At 41.5% G+C, this 27316-nt stretch overlaps 1 protein-coding gene across 7 annotated transcripts in view; it reads left to right on the forward strand.

The window, feature by feature from the left end:
• The window catches only part of PIKFYVE (phosphoinositide kinase, FYVE-type zinc finger containing), a 99504-nt gene that overhangs the window by 63381 nt on the left and 8807 nt on the right, over nucleotides 1-27316 (forward strand). For 5 of the 7 annotated variants that reach the window (XM_048869275.2, XM_048869279.2, XM_048869276.2 and 2 more), the window contains 19 exons: nucleotides 494-565; nucleotides 5486-5657; nucleotides 7393-7571; nucleotides 8159-8272; nucleotides 10043-10151; nucleotides 10264-10418; nucleotides 11678-11768; nucleotides 13372-13432; nucleotides 15958-16113; nucleotides 17369-17489; nucleotides 17993-18088; nucleotides 18519-18602; nucleotides 19882-19973; nucleotides 20857-21021; nucleotides 22346-22405; nucleotides 22942-23118; nucleotides 23641-23744; nucleotides 24036-24164; nucleotides 25549-25810. In XM_048869275.2, the coding sequence (XP_048725232.1) occupies nucleotides 494-565; nucleotides 5486-5657; nucleotides 7393-7571; nucleotides 8159-8272; nucleotides 10043-10151; nucleotides 10264-10418; nucleotides 11678-11768; nucleotides 13372-13432; nucleotides 15958-16113; nucleotides 17369-17489; nucleotides 17993-18088; nucleotides 18519-18602; nucleotides 19882-19973; nucleotides 20857-21021; nucleotides 22346-22405; nucleotides 22942-23118; nucleotides 23641-23744; nucleotides 24036-24164; nucleotides 25549-25810 (2399 nt within the window). The remainder of the gene's footprint in view (nucleotides 1-493; nucleotides 566-5485; nucleotides 5658-7392; nucleotides 7572-8158; nucleotides 8273-10042; nucleotides 10152-10263; nucleotides 10419-11677; nucleotides 11769-13371; nucleotides 13433-15957; nucleotides 16114-17368; nucleotides 17490-17992; nucleotides 18089-18518; nucleotides 18603-19881; nucleotides 19974-20856; nucleotides 21022-22345; nucleotides 22406-22941; nucleotides 23119-23640; nucleotides 23745-24035; nucleotides 24165-25548; nucleotides 25811-27316) is intronic. The other 2 variants (XM_048869277.2, XM_048869278.2) reach the window with 2 other exon arrangements.

Below are 27316 nucleotides of genomic sequence, written 5' to 3' on the forward strand. Positions count from 1 at the left end.
CTGGTGGTGGGGAAGAGACCATATTTTACAGTCCGTGGAACGTTTTTCATGGCTGTGAATTTGGTAGGGCCCTACTTGTTATAAAGCAACAAATAAAGCAGCAAAATTGATTCTAGCCAAAACTTCCAAATTTGGGTGCCTAAAATGAGTTATCCAAATCAGTATTTAGGCACCTAAAGTGGCTCTTCTTTTTTCCAAAGTTGCTGAGTACCTGAAGTGCCCATTAAAGTAATTTTAGAGGGGATCAGCTGGGATGCTGTGTTCAGCACCTCTGAAAATCATGCCCCGTTAAGTGTTCAAATATTGATTAGAATGACTAACTTCAAATACCCAAGTTTGGAAGTTCTTGGCCATGATCTTAAAAGGCACACTTGTGTGGCATTTGCTGAGATAAATGTACTTGCTCATGAGCATTCCCATGTTGCAGTCATTCCTGTAATGTACACCTCTCAAACCAATGCCTCTTAAATTTTCTGTTTTTCCTCTACATCAGGATTGTGACAATGGAGTTCTATGGGAAGAACGACCTCACTCTAGGAGTGTTTTTAGAGCGGTATTGTTTCAGGTAAGAACTTTTTACACTAGAATATCAGCCATGCTTTTAAGGAAGTCTTCAGTAGCCTCATCGGACTGAGATGTGCTTTTCTCACACATGTACATGTAGTATTGTACAGTTTACAGAGAATTGTTTGCATGATTTAAAAAAGGAATACATACATATGCTGTGAAAATCTTTAGCAAAACATTCTTTAGAGACAGTTCTGTTGAATAGGTCTTCTATAATTCTTTTCCGTTTGTTTTATTAGAATGCTTGCAACAAAACAGGAAATATGTTTCTTAAAGTATGTTCCATTTGCTCCTCCTACCTTCTTACAAGTGAAAAGGTGCTCATATTGTTATCTCCCTCCTACCAATTTGTTTAATCACCTGTTGCTTATTACAGTCCTTGCCTCAGACATCTATCTCTTTACCCTATGTTTGTACAGAGCTTGCCACAATGGGGTCCAGATTGGGATCTCTAGGTAGTACTTTATTGCAAATAGCTCTGTCCTCTACAAAGCAGCGAATTGTGTTGGTCATAATCTTAATCTAATTTTACAACAGTTGCTATGGAACTTCAGGTGAGATCTGCAGCAGGAGCAAATTCCTAAGGAATAGTGATCCAGTTTCATAGATTCATAGATACTTAAGGTCAGAAGGGACCATTATGATCATTTAGTCTGACCTCCTGCACAACGCAGGCCACAGAATTTCACCCACCCACTCCTGCAAAAAACCTCTCACCTATGTCTGAGCTATTGAAGTCCTCAAATCGTGGTTTAAAGACTTCAAGTAGCAGAGGGGCATTGCTGGCACATGATGGCATATATCACATTGGTAGATGTGCAGGTGAACGAGCCCCTGATGGCATGGCTAATGTGATTAGGTCCTATGATGGTGTCACTTGAATAAATATGTGGACATGGCATTGGGCTTTGTTGCAAGGATAGGTTCCTGGGTTAGTGTTTTTGTTGTGTGGTGTGTGGTTGCTGGTGAGTTTTTGCTTCAGGTTCGGAGGCTGTTTGTAAGCGAGGACTGGTCTGTCTCCCAAGATCTGTGAGAGTGAGGGATCATTTTTCAGGATAGGTTGTAAATCTTTGATGATGCGCTGGAGAGGTTTTAGTTAGGGGCTGAAGGTGATAGTTAGTGGCGTTCTGTTGTTTTCTTTATTGGGCCTGTCCTGTAGTAGGTGACTTCTGGGTACTCTTCTGGCTCTGTCGATCTGTTTCTTCACTTCAGCAGGTGGGTACTGTAGTTTTAAGAATGCTTGATAGAGATCTTGTAGGTGTTTGTCTCTGTCTGAGGGATTGGAGCAAATGCGGTTGTATCGCAGAGCTTGGCTGTAGACAATGGATCGTGTGATGTGTCCTGGATGGAAGCTGGAGGCATGTAGGTATATTAGCGGTCAGTAGGTTTCAAGTATAGGGTGATGTTTATGTGACCATCGCTTATTAGCACAGTAGTGTCCAGGAAATGGACCGCTTGTGTGGATTGGTCTAGGCTGAGGTTGATGGTGGGATGGAAATTGTTGAAATCATGGTGGAATTCCTCAAGGGCTTCTTTTCCATAGGACCTTCTTGTCAACTGTCTAAATGAGCCATCTCGACGATCACCACAAAAGTTGGGGTTTTTCTCTCCAGCTGACAACAGCTCATCCCAACCAATTAGCCACTCACAGTCTGCACGGCAACCCCCAACCCATTCGCGCACGCGCGCGCGTGTGTGTATCTATCTAACTATATGTTCCATTCCATGCATCCAACGAAGTGGACTGCAGCCCACGAAAGCCCACGCTCCAATAAATCCATTAGTCTCCAAGGTGCCACAAGTACAATACTTGGAAAAATCTACTGCCTAAATATTATCAGAATGTCTTATGATGATATCTTAGAAAAATATCTTTAGAGCGTCGATGCAAACTTTTCGAACATAATGACTTTTGGTAAACAGGCTGTGCTGGTGATCCAACCAATACTTCAGCTATATTAAGTAGCTTAATACTTTAAGAACATAAGAACGGCTATACTGGGTCAGACCAAAGGTCCATCTAGCCCAGTATCCTGTCTTCCGACAGTGGCCAATGCAAGGTGCCCCAGAGGGAATGAACAGAACAGGTAATCATCAAGTGAGCCATCCTATCTCCCATTCCCAGCTTCTGGCAAACGGAGGCTGGGGACACCATTCCTGCCCAATAGCCATTGATGGACCTATCCTCCATGAATTTATCTAGTTCATTTTTTTTTTTAATCCTGTTATAGTCTTTGCCTTCACAACATCCTCTGGCAAGGAGTTGCACAGATTGACTGTGCGTTGTGTGGAAAAAATACTTCCTTTGATTTGTTTTAATCATGCTGTCTATTAATTTCATTTGGTGGCCCCTAGCTCTTGTGTTATGAGAAGGAGTAAATAACACTTCCTTATTGACTTTCTCCACACCAGTCACGTTTTTTTATAGACCTCTATCAGACCCACCCCCCCTTAGTCATCTCTTTTCCAAGCTGAGAAGTCCCAGTCTTATTAATCTCGCCTCATACGGCAGCCGTTCCATACCCCTAATAATTTTTGTTGCCCTTTTCTGAACTTTTCCAAGTCCAATATATTTTTTTTTCAGATGGGGCGACCATATCTGCACACAGTATTCAAGATGTGGGTGTACCATGGATTTATATAGAGGCAATATGATATTTTCTGTCTTATTATCTATCCTCTTCTTAATGATTCCCAACATTCTCTTTACTTTTTTGACTGTCGCTGTACATTGAGTGGATGTTTTCAGAGAACTGTCCACAATGACTCCAAGATCTTTCTTGAGTGGTAACAGCTAATTTAGACCACATCATTTTATATGTATAGTTGGGATTGTTTTCCAATGTGCATTACTTTGCATTTATCAGCACTGAATTCCATCTGCCATTTTGTTGCTCAGTCACCCAGTTTTGAGAGATCCTTTTGTAGCTCTTTGCAGTCTTCCTGGGACTTAACTATCTTGAGTAGTTTTGGATCATCTGCAAATGTTGCCACCTTACTGTTTACCCCTTTTTCCAGATCATTTATGAATATGTTGAATAGGACTGGTCCCAGTACAGACCCATGAGGGACAACCCTATTTACCTCTTTCCGTTCTGAAAACTGATAATTTATTCCTACCCTTTTTCCTATCTTTTAACTGGTTACCAATCCATGAGAGAACCTTCCCTTTTATCCCATAACTGCTTACTTCGCTTAAGAGCCTTTGGTGAGAGATCTTGTCAAAGGCCTTCTGAAAATCTAAATACACTATATCCACTGGATTCCCCCTAGTCCACATGCTTGTTGACCCCCCCCAAAAGAATTCTAGTAGATCGGTGAGGCATGATTTCCCTTTAGAAAAAACATGTTGATTATTCCCCAACAAATTCTGTTCATCTATGTGTAATTAGGAATATTTGATACTACATGAAGTCTATATGTAGTTTTAGTAGGTCATAATACATGACAAACATATATTATTATAGGCAGGACTTGTTCTGTTTTGATTTCATTTTGGTAAAAATGGCTATTGATAGAACCCTTCTACTTTTCATAAGGGAATCTGTTAAGAAGCTATGTTTAAGGAATTTTCTACTTCATTTTGTCCCCTGTATGAATCTGTCTTATATAGGCACACTAAAGAATGCAGTTTACTTTCCTGTTGACGCTAACTGCATTTGAAAGATGCATATGGGTAACTAAGATAGAAGCTTGTAATTCTATTAAATCAACATAAGACAGAATGTTAAACAGAAGGAAGAATTGAAGTAGATAGATGGTTCTGGGATTTGATAAAGGAATATGTGGTCAATTTCTCTGAACTTCATAAGTTGCTTTTTAAAATTGGACTTGGGCTACTAAGTCACTTAGTTGTGTTTGGAAATTTTAGCCCTAGAGCCCTTCCTCTCTAGGTTACTGGCCTGATGCTCCCCTGATTTGAAATCAAGTGTTTGCTATCTGATAAACATTTTGTAGCTTATGTGAAGCTGGTTGGTAGGCCCGCTTCCATTTCTAGACAACAAGGGTCCATAGTCCCTAAATCCAGTGACAGCCTCGAAGTTGAGGAGCTGCACAGCCACTGCCTAGGGTTTACCTACTCTGTGGGTAAGTAAGTAATCAGTCTCTAGTGCTGTCAGCCTTGTATGTGTGTCAAATGCTAAATTTAAAACTTTAAAAAAAAACTAGATCAAATTTTGACCTGTGTGTATGTTCACTTTTTTTAATTGTAAGTGCTACACTAGCTACTCTTGAAACAGTGATTGATGCAGGGTATCGGGTGTTCCCCAGTCACAGAGGAAAGCTGATGCTAGCAATGGATAAAAATCTGTGAAAATATTGAGTGCAAGTTTAACCCTTGTAACCCTTAACCCTGTTAAGTATCCTTGATAACCAGTGTGGCCAAAGTTTTCAGAAACTGGGTGCATAGACTTAGGTTCCTAAATCTATATTCAAACACTTAAATTGGTTTCTTTTCCCCACATGACAGGTTTCAGAGTAACAGCTGTGTTAGTCTGTATTCGCAAAAAGAAAAGGAGTACTTGTGGCACCTTAGAGACTAACCAATTTATTTGAGCATAAGCTTTCGTGAGCTACAGCTCACTTCATCTGATGCACATCCACATGGGAGCTCAGCACTTCTGAAAATATTGGTCCTCATTTGAGTGCCTAAATCTAGATTTGGGAGCTTCACTTAAAGCACCAGTATTTTTGAAAATCTTGGCCTGCAGCAACAGATCTCCCTATAAATACACTTAAAATGTTTAAGATAATTTAGAAGTGGTTTGGAAGCTTGTTCATTCTGTACATCTTGGAAGGTGGATTTACTGCAGTGTGACGACAGTGAAAGGTATGCTAGGGCCACTGACTGTCGCCTTCAAGATGTCACATGTAACACATACTTCCTCAAAACTGAATGTCACCACTTCTTTTCTCTAAGGCCTTCCTACCAATGCCCCAGCATGTTTTGTGAAACACCGATGGTGCACCACGTTCGTCGCTTTGTCCACGGGCAAGGCTGTGTGCAGATCATACTGAAGGAGCTGGACTCCCCAGTCCCTGGATACCAGCACACAATCCTTACCTACTCCTGGTGTAGATTGTGCAAACAGGTAAAGATTAAGAGGAATATTCTGATGCTATGGTAGCAGAATTCATAGTGTGATAGGCCTTCATGCAGAGGGCACTGTCTTTCAGAAAGAGCTGTATTTTCTCTGGAGCGGCAGCTTATGATCTGTAACTAAGACTAATTCTACATAACCCACTGATGCCTGTTGGGTGTAATGCTCCCAGTATATTGCACTACAGGGGAAATGTCTGCTTCTGCTTGAAAAAGGCTGTCAAATCTTTTTTGAAAGGATAAATAGTTTTGGATAAAGGTGCTGATACAGACTGGACCAAATTAATTTCAGGCACCGGCAGGCAAGAGCTCCATGGGTTTAAATAGAGTTGTTCTCACATGTGCCAGTAGAGGTTGTGGCCCCCTGGCCATAATGAAACTAGTTGAATATTGAAGTGGGGAGGGACAAAACTCCTCCTCTGATGTACTGGTCCATTAATTGAGCTAAAACCATCTCCTCCACAATGTACTCTTGCTGTTATCCACTATACAGTACATAGTGTGTGTCTTGATCAAGTCCAACAGCACTTGCTGTACTGTTTCAAAACTATCTACAGATTTTCTTTGTTCAGCACTAAAATACTAGATAAAATAACTGCAATATTAGATGAATGTTATATCCCCTTTTAAAAGCCAGAAATAATTTGTAAAATAACATAAAGGACATATGCTTTTTCTTGTAACTTCAGTAATCTTCTTATACTTCTTTAAGAAAACTAGCTATATGTCCCCTGGAGTTAAAACAAACAAACTTCTATTTAATTTTAGAAATCTACTTATAATCGCCAGTCTGAGTGACTTTTATTAAAGACCCCCTAAATTAACTTCATTTCCTGTACATTTAAAGAAAGTACCTAAAATAGCCATTTTGCCATCTAGAAACTATATAGAAAAATATTCAACGTACAGTAGCAATTCTAATGACTTCATGCTATCTGTACTGGTTTATACCCTGATGATGATGATGGATTTAAAGGAATTTGGAGGATGATATGGATTTAAAGGAATTTGGAGGAAATTAGTGTGATAGCTGATGGAAGATGCAAATCTTGCATGCAGAAAATATCCCATAAATAAAACTTACTTGCTTGTTAACACACCTAATGCTCTGTTTCTAAATGTGACTATGTTCAACACCAGTAGAAATATTGACCATAAAATAATACACCTAAAATTGCAAGCAGTATTATAAATATAGATGCTAAAGTATTGGAGTACTCAATGGAATCTTCACTGCTCAGTCCTCAGGCACTTGATTAAATGTTTTAAGGCACGGCAGTGCAGTGAAGTCAGTGTTGCTGACTGAGTCGATACAAGTGATGCCACTAGACAAAGAAATCACTTTACAAATATAAGCAAACATGTTGTTATGGTGGGAAACCTCTCCTTTCTGGGGCAAGTATTCTTATATTGATTTAATAACCAAAATCTCTCCTGATCAGCACTTCTAGATATTGCTAACTGCATCAGCTGTATTAGTTAACCATGTCAGCACACCACAGGATATCTTGATGCTGTGTTGACCTCTTCGTGCCATAAAAACTGTATGTGTACACACACACACACACACACACACACACACACACACACAGATTCGTAGTCACACCTTTTGAATTGCTTGAATACTACATCACTGCTTGGACTAGGCTAGTTTTACTGAAAATGTACTCATTGTTTCTCCCTAAGTCATTGGTCTATTCCAATTAAAATCTGTTTTCAAATTTCAGGTCACACCAGTTGTCCCACTTTCCAATGATTCTTGGTCCATGTCATTTGCAAAATACCTCGAATTGAGATTCTATGGGCACCAGTACACGCGAAGAGCCAATGCAGAGCCTTGTGGTCACTCCATACACCATGATTATCACCAGTATTTCTCATATAATCAGATGGTGGCATCTTTCAGGTAAGGTTTCGCTTCCAGATTCCACCCCAACGCTGACTGCATTGCCACCTAAAGTGCTTGGGTCAAGCTGAAAGAGCAACCCTAATAATCCTGTCCTTCAGATTAATTAATTAATCTTGAGCATGTCGAAAAGGGACAGTGCTCTATACTATAGTTTGTACCTCTGTCCTAGAAGTACAGCATGGTTAGAAACTGGCAATATCTAGTCACGCTGTTCTGTGCAGTGCTGGGAGAGAGGGGGGTTGGCAGTAGTTCTAGGAATAGGGGACTCAACATGATGGAACCAGCAGTCCATAGGCAGGCTGCATCGAGGGAAAATGATCAATCCTGTGTTACCAAACTTCAGCCTGCTGGTTTATAACATGGCTGGTGTACTGATTTTACATAGTAGCTAAACAGCACGTGCAGGATAGTGTCCTGGAAGGCTGATGTATTTCAGGCACTGCCAAGAACCTTCAGGGCTCTTTCTGATACTTGATGCTCCAACTGAAGGAGAATCACCAACAGCAAAAGGGTGGGAGAGATGCAATGGAGCAGGGTGGTGTTTGTTTTCATTTTCACACAAGGTTACGTTTTATTGCTCTTAGCTATTCTCCAATCCGGCTGCTAGAGGTATGTGTCCCACACCCCAAAATCTACATCAAACGTCAAGCTCCGTTAAAGGTTACTATTCTGCAGGATCTGAAGGATTTCTCTCAAAAGTATGTCCTTGTTTTGTTTTTCTTCACCTATCTTCGCTGCCTCTTCTTATTTATGCCTTAAGGAGGACATGAAGCCGTCCTTGCTGCAGAAACTAAAGAAAACATCTGCTAAATATATTTTAAGCTACTGCAGATGTAAGAGCAAAACAATTCATTGAAATGCTTAAGAGTAAGGAAATATGGTTCCTATACCAACATTAATTCTGACCCTCTCCACCTGTTGTCTAAGGGTATGTCTACACCGCAGCTGGGAAGTGCGGTTCCCAGCTTGGGTGGACGTGCGTGTGCTACACTGAAGCTAGCAGGGTGGCCCCAGTGGCATGGGTCGTGACTCAGGCTAGATGCCAGAGTACAGTCCATGCCGCCACTCCCACACAGCTGCTATTGCTGCACTAGCTCAAGCAGAGCTTGTACATTTATGTGAATTGCGAATCATACCTCCCAGCTGCTGTGTAGGTGTACCCCGAAGACACACCTGTGTAGGCGTATCTCCTCCCCGGATGCCTGGTGTAATTATACTTTTTAATGTGGCTAGACTAAACAGTTTTGGTCCCATGTCTCTTTTAATTTAAAAAAAAAAAAAAATTGCCATGACTTCTATGTAGATAGCTCAAGTGGCCAAACGTTCTTACAGACCTTTCCTAAATCATCACTGGAAAGGATTTCGCTGTCAGAAAGCTGACCCTGGAAGCATGCTGCTACAATGAAAATCCTCCACCTAGGAGCGATATTGCTGCCACTCTCCAATGCTCAAAAAATGGGGAGGAGACGCTGTACTTGGAAGCTTGATTTGAAAAGACACAAGTGACACAAAGAAGAAAAAAAAAAGTATCGAGGTTCTTCAGTGCATTGTTTTGAACTGTCTGGCCTTCTGAGGCTCTCAACTTTGGTTTCAATTTATAAAATGTTAAAAGGAAAATATTTAAATTGTTTCCTGAACAGGACCAGTTTTATTGAATTTGGTTTGATTTCAGACATTTTTCATTGCCACCTAATGTTTATTTTTAGGGGACTGTAATTGGGCAGGAGCGGATTGAATGTAATTTGATTTGTTGCCTCAGACTGCAGAAGAAACTGCTTTTAGGTTGTTTGGAAAGGTGGAAAAGATGGGTGGAAGAAGTGACAATTTATCACAATCTTCTGGCTACTGCTCCTATTGCAGGGTTCCCATACTGCTGATCTCTTTTTTAGTACCTATTTGCTACTTGTCATCATTCCAGCAGGTTATTCTGTTCAGTGCTGAAATATTCAAGAAACAGTGAGAAGAGATGCTCTTGTCTACTTAGCTCTGGTTTTCTACATTGTAGTGCAGAACCATAAGTTATCCTTAAACCAGGAAGCTACAACAGTGCTCAGTTTGCATTGTCAGTCTTAGTAGACAAAGGCGGTACATGTATTCTAGCTGTTTGTTACATTAACCCTGCTTTCTTCACAATGAAGTACTCTATCGTGGATGAATGACGCTGTGTGCGCCTCAAAAGGGTGTGCCATAGTTTAGTCATCTGGGCAGAACAGCAAGCTTTCTTCACAATCTTTTTAGAGTCTACAGAATGCTCCTTTTAAGGGACCAGTCTTGTATCTTGTTCATGAGAGTAGACTTACTCAAGTTGTCCCATTGAAGTTTAACGGGACAAGCTGTTACAGGGTGGGGATAGGTTGCAAAACTCTAGCATCAGATTTGAGTGTGTGTTCTACTAAAGACCACTTTGGACTACATTTTGGCTCTGAGACTCTGAATGGTGTCGGTAACGTTTTCCCCTCTTACCACAGGGTATCACAGGTGTACCTTGCTGTTGATGATCGTCTCACCTCTTTGAAAACGGATACTTTCAGCAAAACAAGGGAAGAGAAGATGGAGGACCTTTTTGCACAAAAAGAGGTAACATGCTGCTTCTGCACCAGAGAAATGCAGGGTGAAAATGGAACATTGCTGTACCAGTGTAACACTGCTGGTGGCAGAGTACGGAAAAATCTCAATTTTTCTTTGGCAGATGGAAGAGGTAGAGTTCCGGAACTGGATTGAGAAGATCCAAGCAAGGATGCTTTCACCTTCATTGGACACCTCTCAGCAGTTGCAGTCAGTCTTTGAGTCTCTGATAGCTAAAAAACAGAGCCTCTGTGAGATGCTGCAGGCCTGGAATAACAGGTAAGAGAGATGCTAGCAACCTAAGGAGGAGATCCTGCTGCACTTTCTCTCTATCAAGTTTGTTGCTACTACTGCATACAAGATACTGCAATATCTTGCTAATGATTAGTCATATTTACACATGAGTGTTTGAAGGTGAAAATGTAATGAGTGGAGTTATATTTATAGAGACCCACTCGTAAATGGCTAGACTTCAATAGTGGCATTTATAGATTATCTGTTTCAAGCCCTGTTGTAGAAATTGCACAGACTTACTGGAGAATCACAATTTGTATGGGAAACCGGGCACAGCTGAAATAAAGGTAGAAATGAGGAGAGAGCCTATATAAGGCAATTGATCCTCTGCACAACACTTTGAAGTAATCTCACAGTTGAGCAAATATGAAGCGAAACATTTTAAACACAGGTTTCAGAGGAACAGCCGTGTTAGTCTGTATTCGCAAAAAGAAAAGGAGTACTTGTGGCACCTTAGAGACTAACCAATTTATTTGAGCATGAGCTTTCATGAGCTACAGCTCACTTCATCACTTCTGATGAAGTGAGCTGTAGCTCATGAAAGCTCATGCTCAAATAAATTGGTTAGTCTCTAAGGTGCCACAAGTACTCCTTTTCTTTTTATTTTAAACACAGGCAACTTATAATTTCTCTATTCCACTTGCAATTATTTAAACTCTCTCACGTGGCCCATGCATGACTTTGAAAACTGTTCTGACTTCCACACTGCGGCTCCTACTGTGAGGTGCGAGGAAAAGAATGATCTGTTCATGGCTAATTGCAACCTTATTTAGTCACACAGAACATCTAGTAAGTACCAGATGCGACCAGAAAATATTATGAAAGACACACATTTGACTAAACCTCAGCATGGACAATCTTTAGAGATTGTCCCCGGAATGATAGCACTTGTCTGAGGGCTTGTCTGCACTATTGCTTAAGTCAATGTAACTTACATTGCTCAGGGGTGTGAAAAAGCCATCCCCCTGAGCAACGCAAATTACATAGACTTAAGTGCTATTGACACCAGCACTAAGTCGGCAGCAGACTCTCTCCCGCCAATATAGCTTCTGCCTCTCATGGAAATAAAGAAATTATTCACTCTCCTGTCAGCATAGCAGGTGCAGCTGTGCTGATGTAGCACGGTAGCGTAGACTAGCCATGACGTAATTGTTCTAATTGAATATACTATTATTATTTATTTGTATTACCATAGTACCTAGGCGTCTAGTCATGGACCAAAGATAACTCTGCTTCTCTTTTAGATTACAGGATCTCTTCCAGCAGGAGAAAGGTAGAAAACGCCCCTCAGTACCACCGAGCCCCGGAAGACTGAGACAAGGTGAAGAAAACAAGGTAATTTCATTCTGTTACTTTGAAACCGCCATTCTGGTTGGAAGCAAACTAATCTAAAATAGCTTCTCCCATCTTTCAAAAAGGTTAAAATCACTTTTATAATCAGATGATGCTGCACCATGAAACTACTGAACCTCTGAAGGGTTCTAAAATGTTGCATGTGATCTGGCGTTCTGTACAGTTGTTATAGTGCAGAAAATGTTAACTTTAAAAATACAAAAGCTTACAGTTGTTCTTCAGTGCTTGTAAGCAATCAATGTTATGTCCATCTAAAATGAAGACTGATGTTGAGGGTGTTATTTCCAGTTTGGAAGACCTTTTATGCACTAGCTCAGTGATTCTCAAACTTGTACTGGTGACCCCTTTCATGTAGCTAGCCTTTGTGTGCGACCCACCCCCCCCTTTATAAATTAAAAACACTTTTTGTTTTTTACATATTTAACACTATTATAAATACTGGAGGCAAAGCAGGGTTTGGGGTGGAGGCTGACAGCTTGCAACCTCTCATGTAATACCTCATGACCTCCGAGGAGTCCCGACCACCAGTTTGAGAACCCCTGCACTCGCTTTTGTATCACAATGTAATTGGCGATTTAGTTCAGAAGAGGTAGTTTAACAGTTTACCTCCTTATTGTTTTATCATTCGCTCTCATCTTACTTGAGAAGAGAAAAATCATGAAATATAATGAAAGTAAAGCAAATGTTGCAAGAATGTAGGAAATATTGGGTAAAATTCTGATATAAAGGGACCCAGCGGAGATAGGAAAGGTGTTGAAAGGAATTATTGTATTCCAAAGGGTTTTACATTGTGTCTAGTGATTAAACTCACTAGCATATAAAATAAACCCAGTGTCCATGTACAAGAAGGAACTACAGCATAATCAAGGTACCAGATGAAAACGAAGAAAGTGAAATTATAAAGAGGTGGGAAATGGGAGTATTGTAGAGAGCTGAAATTTAAATGTTATGTTATGATATGTTAAATATTAGAACTGTAAAACGTTGCAAGTGTAACTTTAACAGATATTCTGTTAAAATTGCAATCTCATAATCTTATAGCATTCTACATGCAGACATCTGTCCTTTCTGTGGCCAAAGCTAGGCTTACCTTTGAATGAACTCCTTTTTTAGTTTGCAAATGCATTTGATTTTTTTAAAAACTACACTTAAAACTTAATAGTACAGGTAATGGGCATATTTCCTTTGGTATAAATCTGAAAATGTCACTTAAGTGAGATATGGGAGATAGTAATTAATAAACTCAAAGAACTCGTAGCACAGGGCTCTAACTTGAGAGATAATGAAGAGAATGGTGGGCCATGATGGCAGTAATCTAAATCCTACTGTCTCTTTTAGAGTGCAGCTCTTACTTTTTACAGTCATGAGCAGACTTGCAGAATCATATCTTATGACTTGCACATGCTGCCACACATCAGGCATATATGGTGGTGCTGCAGAAGCTGAAAATGCTAGGGCTCTCTGCTTTTGCAAATGTGATGCTTCTTCATTTTGTAATTGCCCCATCATAAGGGATATAGCTGAAAAGAGAATGGGACTACTGGCTGCTTCCTCAGCAATCCATGTTCTGTCCATCTTTTCACAGATCAGTGCAATGGATGCCTCTCCCCGCAACGCTTCTCCAGCCCTACAGAATGGAGAAAAAGGTCTGTTTTGATAATGTGTTCTAGTAAGGACATAATAGAATTGCTCACCTCAGCCCTGTCTCATCTGAAATAATTAAAGCTGTAAATACATCAGTGTTGGTCTGTTTTCAAACTTTCCATTTTGAGACACTTACTCTACCCTATGATACAGATACATATCTTTTCCTGTATCCATTTAGGACATAACGGATACCATTTCCATGTAACTATCCCTAACAAAGGAGGAGAGAATGGAGAGGCAGCATATATCTTGTATAGAATCAGAATTCTTTTCACGTCCACACAGCATTCTTGTACAAGTTTTCCTGGAAGAATTAATGGCCTTTAAGGTTTTTAATCTTAAAACTCTTAAAGGCTGCAAAATCCCAAAGGTGCAACATGTCACTGAGCTCTAGAGACTAGTTTGAAACTGTGGGCTTGTCTAAATGAACGCTTAGTTTGTGGCAGGCTGGGGTGCAAATCTACCCCGCACTAGTCTGCCATGCACTAAGTGTCCATGTGGACCCTGGTGCTGCACTAAGTTTCTCTACTGTGAAATGACCTACTTTTGTTTCAAATTGGGGTGATCAATAGATAAGGATGCTGTTTGGCACAAACCACTCCCCCAGCATGATGATTGCCGTAGGGCAGTTTCTTGAAACGGTTAAGATCTATTTTGGTCTCATCTTGTATATCTGGTACCAGTCTGGGTTAACCTTGCCTTGCGCTCAGTAGTGCAGTTGGTTAGTGTATACTGCAAGACTGAACCGTATTCATGCATGATGGAACTATTGCCTTAATTTAATTCTGCCAGACAGGAAGGATTATAGCATAAATTGGATTGAAATACTGTAGCGCTTATTAGTGTAAAAATTGCCTTTGTAACTGTCCTCATTGTATTTGCACATAATTGTTCTAATTCTTACACTCCACTTTTAAGAGATTTAAGCCACTAGCCTCAAGGTTGCAAAGAACCATCAAAATGTGAAATCAATGTAAACTCATGTGGTGATCATTAAGTCTTGGAAACCATAGATCTAAAAGAACTGCCCTGTTCTTTTTAATGGGTTGTTAACTCTAAATCCTAATGAGGCTATTTTAAATGTCATCTTAATTATTTTGCTGATTACTTTATTTATCCTTACTGTTAACAGTACATTAGGTTAGAACGTAGCATGGAATGCTGGAAAACAGCTAGTCCCTGTCAAAGATTGGTTTTAATCTGCCTCTCCTAAATATAGTCACGTCTGAGGGGAAGAAGCTGCATCTGATTTCCATTGCCAAAAACCTTAATCATCTCCTGGTTCAGATTTTTATACTAAATTACATATTACGTTTTCATTTCAAGACACACTAGTTATGGGTCTCATACGTTGCAAATAGGAATATAATACTTCCAATGCAGAAATGTTCTTGCAAAGTAGAAGGATCTTAAGGGTAAGGATTACTGAAAAGTGAGAGTGAGCTACTGTAACTATTTTCCCATGGAGTCTTTTGAGTAGTTGTTCAAGGCAGGTTATGTATTATCTCAGTAATATGGGAGCGTCAATGTTTTCAGTTTTTCAAAAGTTACAGGAACTCCATCAAGAGGAGTAAATTGAGAGCTCTAGATTTTGATGTTTTAAAACCTAATGAATTGAAATGTTTCTTAAAAATTCATTAAAGTTTTGGTGGGTGTTCCTCTACAGTATCTGCAACCCAAACATTGTGGGTGAGAACTACAAAGTGACATGGGCTAACCTATTGTCAGAGGCGAATGGAATGCAGTAAATGAATCTGCTGCATAAATGGTGAAAAGGAAACTGGATTTCTTCTGTTCTCAATTGTAATATAAGGATTTATTAGTTACAATATTATAGAAGTTTAACTTGATCATCACTTTTTAAAGTTTCCAAAAGCTCTCACTAGAACCACTCTGAATAAAACTTTCAAAAGCACTGAAGTCCTGTTTTTGAAAGTGACTTGGATGCTTAGGCACCCTATTGACTTGCAATAAATCTCATTAGGAGACTAAGCAGCTGGAGTTTCAGGCCTGGTCTAAACTCGAAAATTTCATTGGCATAACTACATTGCTCAAGGGTGTGAGAAATCTACATCCCGAGTGGTGTAATTAAGCCAACCTAAGTGCCCATGTAGACAGCACTAAGTTGACAGAAGTCTTCTTCTGTTGACCTAGCTACTCGGGTAGGTGGATTAGTTACACCAACAGGAGAATCCCTTCGGTCGGCCTAGGTAGCATCTGCGCTGATGTCTACACTTACATGGCGCTACAGCACAAGCCCCAAGTCTCTTTCAGAACCGGAACTTAAGTGCTTTTGGAAAGTTTCCTGTAACTCTTCGAGCATTTGTGCTCTCATTATGCACTGCTTCTCCACTTTCCAAGTGAAGGATCTGTTATATTACATATCGTATATGTGAGAGGAAAAATGGTTACCCAAGTGAATGTCGATTTTTAGTGAAGAGTCCGGGATGGAAACGGGTATTCGTTTTGGTTGGTAATCTCAAATGCTTTCCTGTGTCCTTGTTGTTTTTTGTATGTTCAACAGATGACCGTTTCTTGACAACCTTGTCAAGTCAGAGCTCTACAAGCTCCACCCATCTCCAGCTTCCTACCCCACCTGAAATTGTGTCAGAGCAGCTGACAGGGGGGCCTTCCTTTGCCAATTCACTCTCTGAACCAGACACCACCAGCAGCTCAGAAGGTACAATTAATGACACTTATTTCCCTCTTCCTTTGGTTGTGTGACACACCACGTAGTGGCTAGCATATGAGATTACTGGTTACTAGATTAGTATGACTGCCTCTCTAAATGATGATGCTGAGAACCAAACACTTCACCTGGCAGACTGAGTGCCTAAAGCTCACCAAAGTGGACTAAATATTTTGAAGAGTGCTTGAGTATTGTAACAGGCTTCAATGGTGGGAACCAAAATGGTGTAAACTTATAGTAATGGTGTCCTGTATCAGGTCCAGGGCATCTCATCAACCTTTTTCAAATGATTGAATGGTACCTAACTGTGTCTCTAAAATACATGTGCTCCTTTCAAGGTTGCTTGTTGCTAAAGGTTCTGCTGCAGCTGCAAAAGGGCTATTGGTTTGTTAGTGCATTCTAACGAAGAATGGCCATAAACCGCCCTCCTCGGTAGGGAAGGCCATCGGTATCCTCCTTTCTCCCTATGCTTTCTTCCCCATATCACTGACCCTTCCCTCTTTGAATGAAGAGTAGATACATGTTCTTCAACACTTAGTTTTGGCCAGAAAGGAATCCTTGTAAGAGAAATAAGAGGCACTCTCCTTTCTCCTGGGGCTGAGTATCCTGGAGAACTCTTATCCAAGGTCAAGAACTGATCTTTGACTTATTTCAGGCATGCACATCTGTCCCAAGGGTGCAGTGGTACGAGGCCATCCAGCTGATGTAACTGAACTCAATATTGCTGCATTGTGAGCTGACATCCACCAAACCGCTTCTCTGAGAGAGTCTTGATCCAGGGAGATTTTAATAGGTTGGCTACAAAAAAGGGCAGAGTTACAGTGCAAACTTTCACAAGCTGTACTATAATCAGCTGCATGAGACTGTGCATATATTCAGCTGCATGGCTGAGGGGATAGGACCTTTGGATTAGAAATTAGGCAATCTGGGTTCTATTCATGGCTCTGGCTCAGACTCACTGTAACTTGAGGCAAGTCACTGTAGGGCCAGATTTTTACATTTAGGGACTCAGTGGCAGTCTACCTTTTAAGAATCTGGCCCTTAACCTCACAGCCTCAATTTGTAACATGGCAATGATACTTACTTTTTCCATGTGAATTTCTTTGAGATCCTCCAATGAAATGTATGGTAGAGCAAGGAATTTTTTATTTCCCAAGATTACGGCCCACATGGAAATCCAAGTAAAGTTTGACTGTTCTAGTGTATGCTTCATGATCCACAATTAATAGTCATATCCTCATTCTAGATGTATTTGATGGACACTTGTTGGGATCTACAGACAGCCAGGTGAAGGAGAAATCTACTATGAAAGCTATTTTGGCAAATTTGTTGCCTGGAAACAGCTATAATCCCATTCCATTCCCCTTGTAAGTAATATATGGTGCTACCAATGGACATGAAAGTTGTGTTGTGTGCTAAATACCAAACTGATGTTCTGGCTTAGCTACAGAAACTGAAAGCTGTGCAACTGCTCTTGCTGAACAGAGAGACTAATAGTCATAAGTTGGCTTTCCCTGCACACAAACATCACTGGATTAAAAGTGTGTTCATAACGTCCAACAGTATATTGCTTGCCTAAAGCAAGCCCTGTTTTCTCTAACATGTTAATCTTTCTACTCTCCACCACCACCTATAGTATATAATGGAATTTTAAATTACTCTAGCCTGTGGCTAACGTGCCATCTACAAATATTTGTGATGGGAGAAGCCAGTACCTTTACAAGTCCATATGAGGCGTTCAAGTCACAGAATCACTTGTCTGGGGTGTATTTGGTGAAATTTGAACTTTCACCAAAAACTCCACCTGTTGCTCCTTCACTTGTCCAGAGCTGCTAACATAAAAAAATAATCTATTCTGGTTTTTATACAGTGACCCAGATAAGCACTACCTAATGTATGAACATGAACGGGTACCCATTGCAGTCTGTGAAAAGGAACCAAGCTCCATCATAGCTTTTGCGCTCAGGTATTTAAACTGATTCACTTTTCACTGGGTTTATCCCAAATGTCTAAGAAATCTTCAGTGGCTTTTCTGTTCAAGGAACATGTATAAACCCCTTGCAGCCGCTACTTCTATAAATGTGAGACTTTCTTCTAGCCCTGTATGAGAGCTCCTTGCAAAATTGAAGTGACAGCCCTTCTACATTGGGAAATTAGACTGTCTGCAGCTTTCTGAAAAATCTTTTATTTAGATAAAATAACTAGAGTTCAGAGCTAGTTGTTACAGAACGAAGTAAAATAGTCTCTCAAGGACCTTGCGTGGGGTTTGTTTTTAGCTAACAGGTAGGTATCCTATCTCCAGGGGATTGCTCTCCACTTGCTGCTGCCTCTGAATTAAAGCAAATGGATTGGTATTGTAGGAATTGTAACATAAGCTGTTAATCTTTCCCTTTCAGTTGCAAGGAATACAGAAATGCCTTAGATGAGTTATCCAAAGCATCTCTGAAGAGCAGTTCTGAAGAAGGGCTTCCACCAAACAGGTGACCAACTGGCTCATAACAGGCTTGACAATGTTCTAGAGCAGGGGTGGGCAAACTGCAGCTCGCGGGCCGCATCTGGCCAGCCAGCTGTTTTAATCCGGCCCTCGCACTCCCGCTGGGGATTGGGGTCTGGGGCTTGCCCCATTCCGGCGCTCCAGCTGGAGAGCAGGGTCGGCAGCCGCTCTGTAAAGCTCCCAGAAGCAGCAGTATATCTGCCTCCGGCTCCTATGCCTAGGGGCAGCCAGGGGGCTCCACTCTGCATGTTGCTTCTGCTCCAAGTGCCGCCCCCACAGCTCCCATTGGCTGGGAACCACGAACAATGGGAGCTGTAGGGGCAGTGCCTGTGGACAGGGCAGCGCGCAGCAGAGCTGCTTGGCAGCGCCATCGTGTAGGAACCGGAGGGGGGACATTTTTGCTGCTTCCAGGAACCGCTTGAGGTAATCACAGCCCGGAGCCTGCACCCCAAACCCCTCATCCCCCAACCCCACCCCAGAGCCTGCACCTCCAGCCGGAGCCCTCAACCCCTCCTGCACCCCAACCCCAATTTCGTGGGCATTTATGGTCCACCATACAATTTCCACACCCAGATGTGGCCCTTGGGCCAAAAAGTTTGCCCACCCCTGTTCTAGAGAGAGCAGAGTGTGGTCATGGGGGGTGGAGGGGAGCCAAAATCATAGCTGGGGGCCCCTCCAATGTGTTCTTATGGAACTGCCAAGTACTTCAATTTTCTGACAGCATCCAGTGTCCAGATGGTGTCGTCCCCAGTTTCAATATAATTAGCTGTCTTATAACAGTAACTCAGGTCCCATCTGACTTTGGGCCCTTGTACTGTACCCTCCTAACCAGCTTCTCCACTGAGTTACATGTACACTAGGGTGCAGTGATTGGGTTGCTCCTAATCCTGGAGCTGTGCTATTTGGCACAATCTGTTATTGAAGAGGCCCGTAGTCCTGTTCACTCAGCTTGGTGACTTAGAGAAACAGTTTTTGCACTCAGGCAAGTGGGCCTTCCCCACTGAGATAAGGGTGGGTGATCTCTTTCCTGGATAGATGAGGTAGAGGAGTCATTTTGGAAGGAAGCCTGGAAGTCCACGAGGGGTTGAATGTCTCCCCACAATAGGACTCTTTTACATCCTCTTCCCCATATAGATTTACTTTAACTTTCTTTCATTCATTTAAAATTGGGGATAATCTAGTGCCCGGGTGAAGAATTAGTTTATCTGGTTCACATGGAAAACTTACTATGGTTATAAATAATTCAGAATGTCTTTCCCTTTCAGTATGTTGGACAACAAACCGAAGAGCAACAGCCCAGTCCGATTGCCTGAGACTAATGCGGGACAGGCAAACCGCACAGCCGAAGCAGAACAGCGTAAGGTTGTTTTAGAGAAATAGTGTCCACATCACAGGCCAGCTTTGATTTAATTACTGAGATCAAATAAGCTTAAGTGTAGGTTTTGATTGAAACTAACTTTAAAAAGAGAAAATACAACTTGAAATGAAATCCAATTTGTTCTAAGTTGGGTATAGTAAATTCAGTTTTTGAACTGCTGATATTGGCTTGAAAATCAAAGTCTCACACTGGTGTTTTTCTCCTGGTACTCTTCTCTTCTAGTAACAGAGATGACCTCAGTCCTCCTTTTTTTATGTAGCAGACTTAAGTATTCTTATGTGGGCTTTTGTGCCCCATATAGAACCTGGACTCCAGTTGTGTTCTTAGTACTGTCTTATGGTTTTGGTGGTGGTGTGTTTTTAAGATACTGGTTAAAAATATTTTGAAATTTGGGGAAGAGGGGAAGTTGTAAAATGCCATGAGTAGTTCTCGGTGGAAAAGTTTCCAAGATGCCAATGATTCTTACAATCAGGACGGTTCCTGGTTTTGTTTTGTTTTTTTAAGATGTGTGAGCATGGGAACATTGCCTGTGTTAGGCTTTCTTCAGCTTGTCTTCCCCTCCCCCCCTCCCTTTTTAAAAAGGATTAGCACTTTAGCGCTCCAATGTAACAATTAAGCAGTCAGCTCAGTTTGACGTGTGCAGTTTCTCCAATGACTTCTGAAGTATTAAGGTGTAGCATTCTGTAACACTAGGTCAACTAACCTGTTACTTTAAATTGGTTGGAGGATTGGAAATAGGTTACTGGGCTTTTCCCCTACTACTAGAAAAGTCACTTGAGAATATTTCTGTGATAAAAGCTTCTGGGTTGTAGTGACTATAGAAACAATGGTGCCCACTCTTTCCTTTGCTCACTCACTTTAGCAAAAAAAGTTTCTGGAGTTCTATCCTTCTTCCGTGGCACAGGAGGGAAGAGCCCTGATCTGTCTGCCCAGAAGAAAGAGACCTTACGTGGTGCAGATAGTGCCTACTACCAGGTTGGACAGATGGGCAAGGAGGGTCCGGAGAGCCAAGGAGCAGAGACTCAAGGTATGCTCTCTCATCAGTTACATCTTTCAGCTAGGACTGTTGCATCTCCCAACATCTAGTCTATTTAAACAAACAGACAAAAAACCCAAACCCACTCCAGATGGAATTTTCAAAGAAAAGTAAGTGTTAGGTGCCCAAATCTCATTGAAATTCAATGGACTCCTCTTGAAAATCCCAGCTTCCCTCTTTACTAGACAAGGGACCTTTTTTAAGGCTCCAGGCCTATAGTATCAAGAACAATACATCTTTGGTTTCAGGGTCTTCCAAATTCCTTCAAGTTGGGTGGGTGTAATGTGAACCAGTGGGCTTCAGTCCATCTCTCATCTTTACTTCCTGGTCTGCTGTATCACTTCAGTTCATGGAGTAGCAGAAAACAGAAGGAAGGGGGTGGGGGAAACTGCGTTCACACAGGCTAAAAAGCTTAGTGCTGTCGTCATGCTTCTGTAGTATGAGTGGTAGCATCACTTGAAACACTCTCTCACAGAGCTGTTATATTGGGAAGCTTGGCCTGGAGGGACTAGAGCAGGTATCGGCAACCTTTGGCACGCAGCCCATCAGGGAAATCCACTGGCAGGTCAGGACAGTTTGTTACCTGCAGCGTCCTCAGTTTCGGCTGATCGCAGCTCCCATTGGCTGTGGTTCGCCGTTCCAGGCCAATGGGGGCTGCAGGAAGTGTCAGCCAGCATATCCCTCGGCCCACACCGCTTCCCGCAGCCAACCGCGGCCAGTGGGAGCTGCAATTGGCCAAACCTGCGGACACTCAGGTAAACAAACTGTCCCAGCTCACCAGCAGATTGCCCTGACGGACTGCGTGCCAAAGGTTGCCAATCCCTGGACTAGAGTAAGACAATTGCTCCCCAGACGGTTTCTAAGAAATTAGTTATATGAATCTTTCACTTCAGGGTTATCAGTCAGCAAGTTTAATGAACAATGCGTTTTTCTTTAGTATCTACCTACAATCTGTTTTGAGGACTCTTCCAGTGACCATCAATTTTTATAGTGCACTGAGTTTGAATCTTATTTCTAACTTTTTATAATTTGAAGCCCGATTTGACCTTGAATAGTGGAAATGAGGCTAATTCAGTTAGTGAAATAAATGATTTGTGTATGATTTGTGACTCTTTAACTGTTCATGCAGTATCTAGTCATCTTCTCAAGGGGTGCTTTAGAACTACTGCTGCTAATAAAAATAAACATTTTGGCAAACCCCAAAGATCTTCTTTTAATGTGAATTCTATTCAGTGCTAAGCATACCTTGTTATAGAACTTGGCTTATGGTGCTAAACATACATGCCTGACTTAATCTTCCCCTTGCCGTTTTCAGATGAAGCAGATGGAGGAGATGCACAAAAGAAACAGCTAGCAAATCCCCATGTGGAACTTCGTGAGTAGGAAATAATTTGGGGCTCTTAATTAAGAATCACATGGTGGCATACTGCCCTCTTCACAAACACAGAACTACCTCCCTAATAAAACTTGGAGTTGATGAGTTGACAGTTCATCTTGGGCAGGAAAATGTCAGATTGCAGAGCAATGGCATTCTTACTAACAAGTCCAGGTGTTCTGAAAAAGTAGCAGAGGTGTTAATTACAAAAAACAGCCTACAAAGTCTAAATTTCCATCACATCTTGTTTTGAAGCACCTTCAATTGGCATGTAACATGGGCTAATTTTGTGGGGGTATTAAAATAAAAACAGAAAACAACCTTTTCTTTTTTAATTACTACTTAGCCAGTTTTCTAAGCACTTTAAAACATAGGGGTGGATAAGAGTAACTGTAACTTAAAAATAACTTTTGTAGTGAGGGCAAGAGATCTTAAAAGCTCCTGAAAAATATTACTGACTGGTCAACTCTCTTGGGAAAACAAGCCTTGCTTTTTCTAATTAACGAAGGACCTTCCCTCTCCATGTCTCTCTGCAGAGTTTTCAGATGCTAATGCCAAGTTCTATTGCCGGATTTATTATGCCGGGGAGTTCCATAAGATGCGTGATGTGATACTCGGGAGCCGTGAGGAGGACTTCATTCGCTCCCTGTCTCACTCTCTGCCCTGGCAGGCCCGTGGAGGCAAGTCAGGAGCTGTGTTCTATGTGACGGAAGGTAAAACTGGCTTGCTTATTTCTTCCCCTTTCGTAGCAAAAAGCTTCTTAACCATTTCTTGTGGGAGGGGTGTTTTCTGTACCTTTAGTGCGGCACTTGTGGGGGTTGGAGAACTAAACCCAAGGCACAACTGGAGGACAGGCTTTCATAAAGCATACTCTTCAGCAGTGCTGAAAATAGCTGGCCAAGGAGGTTAAGTATAAAACTCCTACTTTCTCACAGCTTCAAGGGATGCCAGATTTTAATATAATTGAATGATTTACAGTTTTCTTTCAATCTTTTGGCGTTCACTGTTAAGGCAAATCAGACTTTTTAAAAATTCCTTCAAATGAGCTAACATCTAGAACTGTAAAGCCTATGGACACAAATTTCTGCTGCTAACGTTTAAAGAGAAAATTACAGTTAATAAGGTACATGCTTGAAGTTAGATTCTTGAAGGATTTGGGGGTGTCTTTCTGGATATTTACAGTAAATGTTTTCCTACATCTGGAATTACATAGCCTTTCTCTAATGTTGAAACAGATGACAGATTCATTTTGAAGCAGATGCCCCGTCTGGAGGTCCAGTCCTTCCTTGACTTTGCCCCACACTACTTCACTTACATCACTAATGCTGTTCAGCAAAAGGTAGGAGGCTTGTACAGGCTGGTTTTTGGAACTTGTCTTTTTATTTAAATAGTTGTTTTCAAGCCAGTAGTATTAAAATGAGGGGGACTAACAGATATAATGAGGAGTTAGGTATATATTGGCAGTCTGATAGAAAGGATGTTTTTTTTTTTTTAAATTTTTAAAATGCAGAAATTTCACCAAGGCTTCAAAATCAAATGTATTGGGATGAAAAATGAAAGTTCTGGCGCACAGGAAAGTAATGCTTTCTACCATAACTATTGGAATGTTATCCTCTGTTTTCTCGATCAGAAACCAACAGCACTGGCCAAAATACTTGGAGTGTATCGGATTGGATACAAGAACTCTCAGAACAACACTGAGAAGAAGCTGGATCTGCTTGTCATGGAAAACCTTTTCTATGGCAGAAAAATGGCTCAGGTGAGGAATAAGTATGTGATGCATCTTTCTCTTCCACAGTGCTTTTCCCAACACAAAGAGTAGGAACAGGGCTGACACTACTGGGGCATCTTCACCCTGAAGATGTTGACTCAGGCCTTATCTACCCTTATCGGGGGTGTGACACGTGGTGATCGATGCATCAGTGGTCGATTTAGCGGGTCTAGTGAAGACCCGCTAAATCGACTACAGATCTCTCTCCTCTCTACTCCTGTGTTCCACCTGAATGAGAAGCACAAAAAGAGTTGATGGGAGAGTGTCTCGCATAGTGTGGACCCCGCGGTAAGTAGATCTCAGTTCGTCAACTTCAGCTACATTATTCACGTAGCTGAAGTTGCATAACTTAGATTGATATCCCCCTGTAGTGTAGACAAGGCCTTTTATGTAAAGTGTCATCTTCGAATGGCTTCTGTTGCCATAGTTAAGATTACAACCTTTTTTCCATTAGATGTCCTATATTTGTCCTTGGCTATCCACGGTGGCTTGCCCTGAACTGCAGGGTTTACACTGGAGACTAAGAATTTTTTTGAATGTTAGAAGAAAATTAGCCAAAATCACACACACCTTAAAATTTAACTTCATCTTTTTAGTTCAAAAAGGCTTATTGCTGACCCTCTATCCTTTCCAGGTGATTAAATCTTGACCCTATGCCTAAATTACTATTTGAGTGGTGGTTTAAGCATATTATAGTGTCTACTGTATCTAATTGTAATGGTTTTAATGTATATGAGATCTGCTTGTCCTATGGTGGCTTGCTGCCTCAGAGACATTATATATTTGAGCTTAACTTCTTGCTAGATTGGTGGAGCACAGCTGTGTGGTAGCTGAAGGGACCAGGTTTCTAGGCCAGATCAACAGGTTTGTGTGGCCTGTCTTGTACTGTGGTTGCAGCAATCACAAGTGGATACAATTCTACAATTAATCCACTTACCTTCCCAGCCTCACCATGGCCTGTTTTCATGCAAGATTCACTCTCTCCTGAATGTCTTCTCCTTACGACTGACCTGTGGGGTTCCCAGTAGGCAGAATGCAAACACCAAAAAGTGGCAGCATCAGCTTTCTTTTATATTCAGCACTTTTAGAAGAAAATATCACATCAGGTCACCTTTTAAAGTCCAAATCATCATATAATCAAAGCTGTAAGCAGTGTGCTGACATCTTCATCAAGGTCCATTGATCAGTTACCACTCAATCCCATATACACAACTTGGGAATAATTGATTTGAGGGTGAGATATTTGACATTCCATGATCTTGTAGTAAAACTGTTTGGAGTCTTTGAGACACTGGTCTCTCTAACAGAGTGGAAAGTGGGTAAAACAGATTTTCTTCCAATGAAATGAAGTATTCTTGTCCTCCCCTGCCAGGTGTTTGACCTGAAGGGCTCCCTGCGGAACAGAAATGTGAAAACAGATACCGGGAAGGAAAGTTGCGATGTTGTCCTGCTCGATGAAAATCTCTTGAAGATGGTACGGGACAACCCTCTGTATATCCGCTCCCACTGCAAGGCTGTGCTGAGGGCTTCCATCCACAGCGATTCCCACTTTCTTTCCAGCCACCTCATCATTGACTATTCCCTGCTGGTTGGCCGCGACGATACTAGCAATCAGCTGGTGGTTGGGATCATTGGTATGTAACCTTTGCTCTTGCTCTTTCAAGTACTTAACTTTAACTTCATGGACTGTGTTTCTCATCACCTCAGTACCATATCTGTGGTTATTCATGACTTCTGCTTCTTCCTTTGAATTAAGCTGTGTATTGGGGGTGAGGCAGTTCACAGTGAACCTTTCTGAAGCCTCCCTTGGAGTCAGAGCCATATCTGTGTCTAATATATTTGAAGAATTAGGTGGATGAATGACCCCATCCAAACATTCACTAGATCCACCCAACTCAACAAAGGCACATGTCATGAGCACTTGCCTTTCACCTTGCTGAAGTAAGATCACGCTGACTGTGAAAGCTTAAGGATTTCTCACTCCTTTCTTTCTGGCCTGCCTGTTGGCTCGTATCCCTAGCTGTGCAAACGCTCACATGCATGCTGAGCACTTTTTGCAGTCATTTTAAAGGAAAGTCAAGTTGGTATATAATGTGCATGCCTTGGAGTCCAAGTCCATGTTAAATGGAGAGTGGATTATTTATGCTACCTTACATACTTCTCCTCACTGCCTTTCCTGTGTAAGCTGAATGGCAATGTAAGTCAATTTACTTACAGAGAGGGGCCAAGAAATAATGTATAGATTGATTTGATTTTTTTTTTTAAGGCTAGAAGGGACCTTGTGGTCATCTAGGCTGACTTCCTGCATTGTACAGGCTGTAGAATTTCACCTAATTGTTCCTGTAGCACACCTAATAACTTGCGGTTGAACTAGAACACTCCTTAGACAGCCCATCTTGAATAAAAGACTTTTGGCTGGTGAATTCACCACATCCCTTAGTAAATTTGTTCCATATTTCAAACCCCTGAGGGGAAAATAGGTTTTCAAAATAAAGATGCCAACTCATCCCAAAGGACGTTTTCAAACTGAGGTCTCTTAAGATTGGAGCTAGGGAATTTTCTGTGCTTCCTATTGAGCTATCAGAATGGCTTTCGGTGTTTAAGAGTTGAAAGAACTGTAAATGTCATGGAGGGAGCAATCTCTTGCGTTGGCCTGGGAAGGATTTAGATGGCCTAGTTGGTCTCCATAACTGTTGTCAAGGAATTTTACTTTCAAAAAGTTTTTTTTGTTAGGTTTGTGCAATTTCAAACTTTATTTAAAAACAAATCAGTTTTGGGAGAGCAAAGGGGGAAAAAACCCTACCAATACTGGGATGTTTCCTAATTTATTCAGTAACTCCTCACTTAATGTCGTCCTGGTTAACGTTGTTACATTGCTGATCAGTTAGAGAACCTACTTGTTTAAAGTTGTGGAGTGCTCCCTTATAATGTTGTTTGGAAGCCGCCTGCTTTGCCGACTGCTTGCAGGAGGAGTAGCCCATTGGAGCTAGCTGGTGGGGGTTTGGAACCAGGGTGGACCGGCAGCCCCCCTATCAGTTCCCCTAAGTTCCCTGTGGGGCAGCCGCCCAGCAGGCTATCAACTGCCGGCAGTTCAGCTGTCCCTCCCCCCACTGCCATGTGCTGCTCCTTCCCTCTGCCTT

The sequence above is a fragment of the Caretta caretta genome, chromosome 11 (genome assembly GCF_965140235.1).
Source record: "Caretta caretta isolate rCarCar2 chromosome 11, rCarCar1.hap1, whole genome shotgun sequence".
NCBI lineage: Eukaryota > Metazoa > Chordata > Testudines > Cheloniidae > Caretta > Caretta caretta.